General features: G+C 43.6%; 1 protein-coding gene across 3 annotated transcripts in view; it reads left to right on the forward strand.

Annotated features, from left to right (window-relative positions):
• The first annotated feature begins 2042 nt into the window (after nt 1–2042).
• Nucleotides 2043–11663, forward strand: part of KIF25 (kinesin family member 25) — a 40926-nt gene continuing 31305 nt past the window's right edge. Inside the window, exons 1-4 of one of the 3 annotated variants that reach the window (XM_033144203.1) lie at nt 2043–2166; nt 4592–4657; nt 8838–8960; nt 10427–10565. In XM_033144203.1, coding sequence (XP_033000094.1) covers nt 2092–2166; nt 4592–4657; nt 8838–8960; nt 10427–10565 — 403 coding nt within the window. In that variant the 5' untranslated portion in view covers nt 2043–2091. The remainder of the gene's footprint in view (nt 2167–4591; nt 4658–8837; nt 8961–10426; nt 10566–11663) is intronic. The other 2 variants (XM_033144201.1, XM_033144202.1) reach the window with 2 other exon arrangements.

The following is an 11663-nucleotide window of genomic DNA, read 5'->3' on the forward strand; positions in this document are numbered from 1 at the left end:
AACTATGAACCAATCTATGCAAGAAATACACTTTTTGGACACTACTATAAAAATACAGGATGGACACATAGACACCACCTTATACCGTAAACCAACTGACCGACAAACATATCTACATGCTTCTAGCTACCATCCCAAACATACCAAACAATCCATTGTATATAGCCAGGCCCTACGTTACAGCCGCATCTGTTCCAACTCTACAGACAGAGACTCTCACCTAAGAGATCTACAGCAAACCTTTTTAGAACTAAAATATCCACCTGATGAAGTTAAACAACAGATCGACAGAGCCAGACTGATACCCAGAGAGAACTTGCTGCAAGACAGACCCAAAAAAGAAAATAACAGAACACCACTAGTCACCACATACAGCTCCCAAGTTAAAACAGTACAACGCATCATCAGAGATCTACAACCTCTCCTAGACAATGACAGTTCTCTTTCTCAAGCTCTGGGAGGAAGACCCTTCATCGCATACAAACAGCCACCCAATCTCAAACAGCTCCTCACCCACAATAATACAAAAACAGGACTCAACATGGACACTGGTACCAGAGCCTGCAATAAACCCAGATGCCAACTTTGCTGCCACATAAACCCGGATAACACCATTACTGGTCCCAACAACATCAAACACACCATCTCAGGACTATTTAATTGCTCATCTTCCAACATTGTGTATGCAATCAAATGCCAACAGTGCCCTTCAGCTCTCTATATTGGACAAACAGGCCAAACCCTACGCCAAAGGATAAATGGACATAAATCTGATATCAGGAATCACAAGACAGAGAAACCAGTAGGAGAACACTTCAATCTCCCAGGACATTCTATAAAAGATCTCAAAGTAGCTGTCTTAATACAAAGAAATTTCAGAAATAGACTGGAAAGAGAAGTGGCTGAATTGCAACTAATCACCAAACTTAAAACCATGGAGGAACCTGGTTTGAACAAAGACATTGGATTCTTATCTCATTATACATAACAAAGCCATCTTTAGCCATCTCACCCCTTGCATTTCCCTGCAAGACTAACTGCAGCCGTTTAGAGTCGTCAACAGGTTTTCCACACTTATCAGCCTATCACCCATTCCCACCACCCTTCTGAGTAATACCCCTCCCCACTCCCCCACTATATTTAAGGATCTGGTGACTTCTGTTTCAGTGTATCTGAAGAAGTGTGCATGCACACGAAAGCTCATACCAGGAACAAACTCAGTTGGTCTCTAAGGTGCTACTAGAAAGAATTTTCGATTTTGTTTTATGCAGAACTCAATCCAAACTGTCTCATGCCTACCCAAGGTTCCTGATCTAGACTTTAGTAACAGATGTGGAACCAGCCCCTTGTGCCTCACATCCTACTTATTCCTCTGTCAACTTCCTGGCTGGTCTTAAGCTTTTGCCAGAAAGAGGGGGAACCCGAACTGAACAAGCGTGGAGAAGAATCCTCTTCTCATTGTCCTGCTACCTGCCCCACTGCCAGCTATTGCTCAAGGGGTTAAAGCAGGCATAGGCAAACTCGGCCCTCCAAATGTTTTGGGACTACAACTCCCATCATCCCTGACCACTGGTCCTGTCAGCTAGGGATGATGGGAGTTGTAGGCCAAAAAACATCTGGAAGGCCGAGTTTGCCTGTGCCTGGGTTAAAGGATTGAGAGCCTATTTTGCCTCGTTGAAATAAAGAGTAGTAAAATGCAGGAGGCAGAAGCTGCTTCCTCTCGCTTTGCAGGCACCACCCTCTTCATTATATTTTAAACACAAGTATTGACAATATCCTTGAAATGCAAACGCTGCTCCGGCGCGGCCGATGCCCCTCTGTGCCTAGTGGGAAAAAGGCCTCCGCTTGGAATCGCCAGCAGAGAAATCACAATCAGCTTCTTTAATTCCCCACTCGGCTGGGTCCCTCCCCTTTCTAAACCCGGCCAATCGCGACGCTCTCCCTTCCCGGAAGCGGAGACGGGTAACCGTGGCAACCGCGGCGAAGCTATGTCCTTGGCTGCAATTGGTCGATTCAAACGGGCTTGCCAGAAAGAGTGCGGCTGGGAGAAGAGGCTTTTCTCCCCCGCTCCTGGACAAACAAACTTGCAGGATGCGGCCCGGGGATGGGATAAGCCTGAGCTTTGCGTCGCAGCAGCGGATCTGGCAGCTGGAGCAGAAGCTGCGCGTGAGTCTCTGGGAAAGGGGTGCTTGGCAAGGGCGAAACTGTTCGGGTTTAGAGAGGGGCGGCTGCTGGAATGAGTCTGTTGGGTAAGGTGACGAGTGACCAACTTGTCCTTGTGGCTAATACACCTGCTGGGTTTAGCTCCCTCCCTCCCTCCCTTCTTCTTCTTCTTCTTTTACATAATAAATATCGCAGTGAGATGAGAGAGGGCAAGAACTCCTGCAGGAGCTCCCTGCCTGCATAATGCCGGATTTATGTATAAGCTAAACAAGCTATAGCTTAGGGCCCCACTCTGTTGGGGGCCCCTAAAAAAATTAAAGGGGAAAAAACTGGATGTACATTTCTAAAATATAAAAACAAACTTTTGTTATTGCCAAACGCCAATGTGTTTGCATTATTAAGTTATGAATAAAAAATCATTTTAAGTTAGAGATTAATAATTATTTCACTATTCATATACTTCTTTCTTAATTGTGTTTCAGTTCAACAATTACTTTGATAAAATACATGTTTTGTTATGTGCAAATAGCTTTAGATACCTATTAGGTCCATAAATTACCATATAGCATATATTCAACACAAAAATCAGCGACAATTTGTTGTTAACAAAAGACAGCTGGACATATAAAGGGCCCCATTACCTTCAGTAACTTTGGGCCTTATCAAACCTAAATCTGGCCCTGCCTGCATTTGCTCATATTGGGAGAGAAAATGAACCATAGCATGCTGATCTTTCATATGGAGAACTGAGTTCTGGATCCTGGTTAAAGCCAAAGTGTACCAAGGTTGTGTGTCAGAGAAACAGAGTTTATATTGAAGAGTTTTGCCTGCTTCATTTTAGTACACCAATTAGGACCTGTGACAAAATGTTGCAATGTGGAGCACTCCTGGTCAGCTTTCCAGCCTGCTATTCTTGCCCCATTCTAGGATATTCCATTCACACCCCTGCTGCCAACACAGATACATTTTGTGGCCACTGAACAGGCTCAGTCCTTATTGGGTTAATGCCGTGGGGTGCCTCCTTAAAGCCCCTCCCTAAATATTTTTTGTACCTCTGTCTCTTTGGGTCCCCTCTGGGCATTTTAATACTTTCTTCTTGCTTTCAAATGACCCTCTCTGGACTACACTGTTGCTGGCAGTCTCATAGAATCATAGTGCTGGGAGGTACCCTGAGGATCATCTAGTCCAACCCCCTGCAATGCAAGAATATGCAGCTGATCGAACTTTCAACCTTGGCATTGTCAGCACCACACTATCTAGTCAGTGGCTTAGTTCACAATTGGAAGAGGTAACACTTTGAAGGGGTTCGTGGTTCCTCTGGCTGTAGTTAGTGTGCTGCTCACACAACTGTTTCATATAACGTATTGAGTGGAGAGTGAACTTATTGGTAGCACCCTCTTCACACTGATCTGAGCAAAGCTCATGTTCATACAAGCTGTGTGTGCATAGTCTCTCCTTGTGTGATCTGCACCCTGCTTGATGAAGATATTCAATATCTGCAGGTCAGGAAGCTGGGCATCAGATGCATTCCTCTTCCATATGTTAAGGGTATGTGGTATTGCTGTGCAGAAAGGACTTGTGGAAAGCTGCAACAGGACCCCAGTATCATGCCAAACACTTTTGGAACAAGGACGCGCACATTTCAATGTGATTCTGACATCTTTTGGACAGAGACAATGAGGATGAACATACTTTTTCCTACCCCATCCATGTATGCTTTTGAAGTTGTTACATTTTAAATACACAAATGAATGGATATTTCCTCTTTGGAGTAGAAAAGAACAAATTGCTGGCAGTAATCTATTCCCTTTTGTAATTCCTACATATTTTATGGGGCTACCATTCTAGAATCCTAAAGGGCAATGCAATTACATAGATGGCATCCAATGAGGCTGTTTTCCACTCTTCCTTCTCCAACATGTTTGTACAGTTGACAGTGGCAGTTCAGAAATAATATTACTGAAAAAGAGGGGAAAGCACAAAGAGGTGGATGCAGTGATGGCACACACATTTTTATGAAGAAGGATTTTTAATGATGATTTAGAGCTCCTGTGATTTTTGTTATTAAAATGTTCTGAGAAAGTAGTGACTTAAATCAGTGCAGAATAATACTTGGCCCCTGTCTTAAATTGTTTCCATGTTACAGGTGTCAGTTAAAAAAAAACCCCACCAATACACCCCTCCCAAATTATGTGATAAGAGCTGAGCTTTAAACTACATATCAAATAGCTGATTCTTAGTGTATACCAAAGGGCTCCTCCCACAAATTGTCCCTGAGGCAAGGATGACCGAAGAGTTTGGTGTACTGTAATGTGTGGCTTGAGAAACAGATAGTTTGGGATTGGAGGAGTTGCTAGCAGTAAATTAAATTGGCTTCTTGAATAACTTACTTTATCCATTTAAGTTCAGGCTTACCATGTTTTCCCAGACAAAGCAAGAACGGATCATAGTGCTGGAAACAGAAAATGCCCTTCTGCATCTCAAGCTTGCAAAAGTAAGTACAATATAATGTACTCTTTCCCCATCTCACTGTAGTATACACCCCCAAGCTTTCAATTTCAACTTATTAATGGGTCAAACCTATGTAAATAAACACACTGATCCAGGAGGCATAGTGCCACAATCTGAGTTCACTTTACAAATGACTTCTGTTGACAAGAAAAATGTGCTTGCCAAAAGAGAGTTAAAACTAACAGGTTACTGGGGAATGCCCATATATCCAGGTAGGGCAGGGAGAGACCCCAGTCTGAAATTGTGGAAAGCTGCTGCCAGTTAGTGGAGACAATCCTGGGCTAGATGAATGAGTGGTTTGATTCAGCAATAAAGCACATTCTGATGTCCCCAGGTTTCTGAAAAATGTGTATCCTGCATCTGGTTCCTGATATTAGATTGGCTATCCAGCCGATGGGGACTGAATGTGCTACAACAGGTGATCTGACTGGTGCAGATCAGCATAATACAACTTGGATGGAGATGTATCCTCCTATCCATCTTGCAGCGTGTATTTGAAGGTATATTCTCATCTGTTCCCCTGGGTTGCTATGCATATTTGTGTGTATTTAGTATAAGCAGAGTAAAAGCCATCTGTCAACCTACAGGCACAACTGAAACATTAATTACTGTAATTACCACCTGACAGCTCTTCCTGAACAGTTGCTGCTACCTAGAATAGACAAGGGCCTAACACTCAAGTCTTTGGATTTATCTACGAACATTACAATACTGGCTGTTTTGTATTCAATCCTTTCCTTATTATCTCCAGTGTAGAATAGGCATTGTTTTTTCACTGCCAGTTTTGTGAGTTGTAACTTAAATCAATGCTTGTTGAGTGTCTTGGCAATCTGATCCAAATCAACCACCTTATTTTCAATGTTATGCTCCTTTTTCTTCTCATAAGGGCAAGACATTAAGTTTTTAAAGGAAGTGCTCCTGCCTTTTATAGATAGCTTCATTGAGCCTTCTCATTAACCATATTGGCATCCTCTTGAATTCGTTTGTATGTTTTCTTACCTGTGGAACACATTTTACCTGACATTCTATTAGAGAGAATTCAAGGCTACTGGAAATTATTTGGTATTTGATCCTTCCCTTTAATTAATACTGTCATTTTTAGGAAGTGCAACATTTCAGCATTTTCTGCTATGCTGGTACAAATGAAAATCACCGGATCTACATGTGGAGACACTATTAATGCAAACATTTTGCCATGTGGCGTAGCCTCTTTGCAGCTGTGTTTCAAGTGATTGCTTGCAAGAATGAGTAAATGATGGGCCACATGTTACAGAGTTTGCATGTACCCTCTTCTACCAGAAAACAAATGAGGCAGATTATACATGTTTATTTCACTATGGAAAAACAATTCGGCTATGAAAACACCTTGTAGAGCGTTGGTGCTAAGCATGGGTCTTTGCAGTAAAGTTTCTCTATGTTCATATGATGTAATAAATACCTGCTTACTAGGTTACCAGGTTCAGATTGCCTAACTATTATAATGGTAAATTATGCAGTAGTCCACTGATCTGAGGTAGTAATCTTAATTGTCTCATTCAACATACTATTTTTGTTGTTATTGTTAAGTGGAAGAGGAAGAACAGGTCTAGTGGAAACCACCAGTGCCTGAGAAACCTTTAAATGCACTGACAGAGGAAGCCGCCCGGGGCGGCAAACCTGGTGGCATGGTTTCGCTCCGCGGGGGCACATGTGCAGTGTTGCTGCGTACGACGCATGCGTCATGATGCGGATGCGCACTGCAGAGCAGCCCGCGGGTGGGGCGGCCTCACTCCGCTGCTTGCTCGGGGCTCGCCGGCGGCACGCGCCGCTGATGGGCAGGCCCCGGACGGGCTGCGGGGTGGGGCAGCTTCGCTCTGTGGCTTGCTCGGGGCCCACCAGCGCTGCGTGCTGCCCCGGCGCTGCAGAGCACCGCGCACTGCCTGTGGGCAGGCCGCGGGGTGGGGCAGCCTCGTTCCGCGACTTGCTCGGGGTTTGCTGGCAGCGCGCGCTGCTCCATGGTGGGCATGCGCAGCGTCACGACGCATGCGTTGTATGCAGCAATGCTGCGAGTGAGCGCTGCGGAGCGGCGGCTGCGGCAAACCCCGGGCAAGCCGTCAGCGTGCGCCTTTTACCGGGTGTCGGGGCTCAGCTTGGGCGTTGCGGGGCGGGGAGCACTGAGTGTTGCCCCCCTCCAGGGTGGAACACAGGGCACACTGCCCTCAACACCCCCACCTTGCTACGCCACTGTTTAAATGATGACAATAAGTTGCTTTATAGCTGCCTTAATTTAATTTTCAAGCAGTTGTTGAGCATAGTCGACGCTTATCCTTGCTGGCGGATTTTGCATCTTGCACTGCAACACTGCTAGAGATTTAGAAAACTTGGAACAGTTGGAGGCTGGGCCCGCATTAGGGCAGACTGCAGGGATTAGCGGTAATAGCAACTGTCAGCCAAGAGGTTCTAATCTAATGTGAGACTGTAAATTGCTGGGTGACCTCATGAAAGTCTCTTGCCCTTGTGGAGGCTTGGTTAACTCTTTATGGATAAAAACGGGGATCAACTGAAACAAAATAGAACTTGACTGAAAACCAGATGTTGCCTTTTGAGCTCCGCTTCCCTGCAAGTACTTACCAGAATAATATGGTGGAGAAATATGATGACTCCAGTGCTTCAAAGTCTTTACATGGATATCTTCAGGAACTTACAATTTTATCTCAGATGTGTGAAACCTGAAACCATTTGTGACATGGACTGCTTACATCTTGACACTTAGTTTGCAAGAGACAAGCATCAAAGGCAGGTAGCAGCTCTGGCACACACCAAAAAGACACTGACTGGCCTAGCCGGAAAAGGCTGGTGAGCAGCTGAAGAAATGACTTGGGCTTGTATCTGGATACTAAGAGGTTGCATTTAGCTGTCATGGCAATAGATCTACCGGTAGTTTATGTGGGTGTGGGTAATTTAAACCATAATTTTTCCACTGCTGCCTTCTCTCATTATAACCTCTTGTTTTAATGCATATGTTGTGTAACATAATACTTCCTTTCTGTCCCTTTTGAACCTGCTGTCAATCATTTTCACTCAATTGCCTACAGCGGTGGTTCCCAACTGGTGGTCCACAGACGGGAGGGGGTCTGTGACACCATTCACAAAGCAAAAACTACCATAGAGGTATCAGTGTTTTCAAAAGTAGGGGGTCCATGGCTTAGCTTTTTGAAAACGGGGGGTCTGCAATACTTAGCTAATTGGGAACTACTGGCCTACAGCATTTATTCTGGTTTTGATCATAGCCAGTCACCTTACTGAAAAAACAAACAAACACCAGAACCTCTTATTTGATCTTCAGCTGTAATCCACAGACCACTTCAGAAAAAGAACAATATCAGATCCGTTGGTCTTTTCAGCAGAAGGGTATGCAGGGGGTAGCAGAGACTTACTATGACTTACAGCTGTCATAAATGCCTGCATCTCCTCAGATTTGTTACATGAAACTTTAAAAGGAAATTGTCGGGGGATTGACACAGATGCACCTCACACAGGGCAAAGGAGCTGTGCAATGGAGACAATTTTGTGCGCAGCTGCATATGTCTTGATGGATATCTACCAGAAAGAAATAATGTATGTATTGAGCATGAGAGTTTCTACATAATGGAAAATATACCAACCTTCATTGTCCGTGATAATGTGGAGTAAAAAATTAAATGACAACAGACACTTGGAAGGTGGCAAGAATGTTAGGGTTAAATGAACTCATCTGCTCTCAAAATTGATTTTCATTTCCCCTCTCTTATGAATAGAAATGGGATTTCAGAACTTTTTAATATAAGAAGTCAAATGTTAATCAATTCATTGTGTCTTCAGCTATAATCTCCCACTGCTGACTTAAGTGGAAGACTGTCATTCATTCAAATAGGCAACCTTTTGTGAGAACCTAGTTAGAAGCTGAAGGCGATCAAATATTTCTTGCATAAAGGAAAATAGAAAAACCAGGGGTGGTAGAAAACCATTGCTTCATGTGAAAAAATTCGATTCTTCACATCCAGCCTTGGCATAAGTGAACTTTTGTGGGTTATAACACTTGACTTTCTGAATGTTTACGTTTTATGTTGTTGGGCTTCGTAGAAATCTATGATTGCCAGTCTATTTGTCTTTTTGAACTATCTGGGTTTTTTATTTTTGAACAGAATCAAGGAATTATTGGGGAAATCTCAGGTGAAGAAGCAAATGATAGCTTTCCTTATGACAAGCAGCAGAAGTGTCATGAAAGTGTCATATCCGTTATAATCCAGCTGCATGAAGCCATCCAGGTAAAAGCACTCAGACTGCAGTTCTAGCCCTACTTACAAGCAAGCTTGTTTTCTGCTGCTCCAGAGGGTAGGACCCGAACCAATGCATTCAAATTACAAGAAAGGAGATTCTGACTAAACATCAGAAAAAACTTTCTGGCAGTAGGAACTGTTCAACAGTGGAATGGACTTCCTCCGGAGGTGGTGGGTTTTCAGACAGAGGCTGGATGGCCATCTGTCATGGATGCTTTAATTGAGATTCCTACATTACAGAGGGTTGGACTAGATGACCCCCAGTGTCCCTTCCAACTCAACAATTCTATTGTACCTGGGAGTAAGCCCCATGGAATTCAGTAGAACTTACCTTCTGAGTACACATACAAATGCTGCACCATCAGAATTTGAAAGACTCTGTATGCAGAGAATGTTTCTAATGGAGCCTCTTATTATTTTGTTGTTTTTCTTCTTCTGTAAAGGTCTTGGGTTTGGGCGCAGGTGATTTAATTGATTGATTAGACATTTTTATACCACAAAGCAGTTTACATGAAAAATCAGTAAATTATTATTTAATCTGAAGGTAGACCAAAATGGGTCCAGATAATTCTGCTGGAAGAAGCCCAGTGTAAATAGTCCCCAGTGGGAAATCGTATTGCTTGTGAAACACCTGGACAGAGGATGGGTTACAGTTATAATAAATAATACATGCCCCCACAGCTTACCTTGGGAATTATTGGCATGCAGTTCCAATATATGCTCACACTGGGAATCCTGTTGCAGTGATATTCTGTGAAAGGTCATATAAATCCCATCTGAGTTAGTAGGAATTAAATTAGGGTAGAACTGCAGCCATAGGGAGGAATCAAAAGTTGCACCAAGGTAAGTGTTCTGTCAGTGCAGGAATTTCAGCTTGCCGGACAGAATGATCTCCCCTCTCCTCTCCATATGCTGTTCTGGGAGCGCTCCCACCCCATTCCCGTCTGAACTTCCTGGCCAAATCCAGTTCCCAATCCCTGCAACAAGGGGATATATATATGAAGCTGCTTCTTTGCTTTTTCTCCCCCAATACCCTAAAGACTGTTCATAGGTTTGTGGGTAGTACTGTGGTCTAAACCGCTGAGCCTCTTGCGCTTGCTGATCAGAAGGCTGGCGCTTTGAATCCCTGCAATGGAGTGAGTTCCTGTTGCTCTGTCCCAGCTCCTGCCAACCTAGCAGTACGAAAGCACACCAGTGCAATTAGATAAATAAGTACCACTCTGACGGGAAGGTAAACGGCGTTTCTGCGCGCTCTGGCTTTCGTCACGGTGTTCCGTTGTGCCAGAAGTGGTAGTCATGCTGGCCACATGACCCATAAAGCTGTCTGTGAACAAATGCTGGCTCCCTCAGCCTGAAGCCGAGATGAGCACCACAACCCCATAGTCGCCTTTGACTGGACTTAACTGTCTAGGGGTCCTTTACCTTAAAGACTGTTCTTTCTGTTTCTTAAATAGAAACTGAAGCAAGAAGTGAAGAATCTCCGTTCATCTGCCCTCGCATTCTCCAGAGATGTCCAGCATCAAGGCAAAACTTACCTTGGTCAGATTTTGGCCACTGTCCAAAGGCTTCAGATCCATAATGAGGCTATGCAAAGTAAGAGATGAGCACCAGCGAAAGCTTATCAGGCTGGCATCTAAGGTGCTTGAACCATATGAGCAATGCCACCATTGGTAGCAGCTCACAGAATTTGCAGTGAAGATTCTGGCTTTGGGTTGAGAGGCTACTTTTTACTGCTGCCAGGACTTTACACAAAGCAGATGTACTGCATCTCTGGTCCACTGAGAGAGTGGATGGGTTGTCTTCCTGTCCCCTTGGAATAAGAGTTGCAGGGGTCAGGCAAAAGCACCTAGCCATAACTGAAAGTAGTGATAAGGTTAAAGCTTACTGGGAAATGATATATAATGAAATGAAAAGGATGTTTAGAATAACCTTTGTAAAAAAACAAAAAAAAACCAGAAGCTTTTCTTTTGGGAATTATAGGGACAGAACTTCCTAAAATACAGTCATACCTCTAGATACGATCGCTGCGGGTTGCGTTCGTCACGGGATACAAACCCGCGCCAAACCCGGAAGTACCGGAACGGGTTACTTCCAGGTTCGGCGGTTCGCACATGTGCAGAAGCACCGAATCACGCTTTGCGCATGCGCAGAAGCGCCAAATCGCACACGTGCAGATGCAGCGCTTCAGGTTGCGTGCTGCTCATGTTGCAAATGGGGCTCTGGAACGGATCCCGTTCGCAACCAGAGGTGCCACTGTATATAGAAACTTATTCATGTATGCTACTACAACGGCAAGAATGTTACTTGCCCCAAAATGGAAAGAGGCAGAAGTCCCAGCAAAGGAAAAATGGATACAAAAACTTATGGAATATGCAGAAATGGCAAAACATAGCAGAAGAATAAGAAATCAAGATAACAATTTTTTTAAATATAAAATAATGGAAATGGTTTATTGAATACTTATAGATAAATTATATACAGGTAAAAACATTGGCAGGATTATGGTAATAACCTGCAGTTTCATAAGAGCATATATTTAAAGAAGGTGAATAAATGAGCAAATTAAGTTAAATAGGTAGAAGATATTAAAAACAAATTTAAAGAACCTCAGAAAGGGGGAAGGAAGTCAGGTTTTGGTTTTGAAATGCCAAAATGATTGTGAAATTATTGAAATGTATAAAATTAGTGAAA

This window comes from Lacerta agilis, chromosome 3 (assembly GCF_009819535.1).
Source record: "Lacerta agilis isolate rLacAgi1 chromosome 3, rLacAgi1.pri, whole genome shotgun sequence".
NCBI classification, from domain to species: Eukaryota; Metazoa; Chordata; class Lepidosauria; order Squamata; family Lacertidae; genus Lacerta; species Lacerta agilis.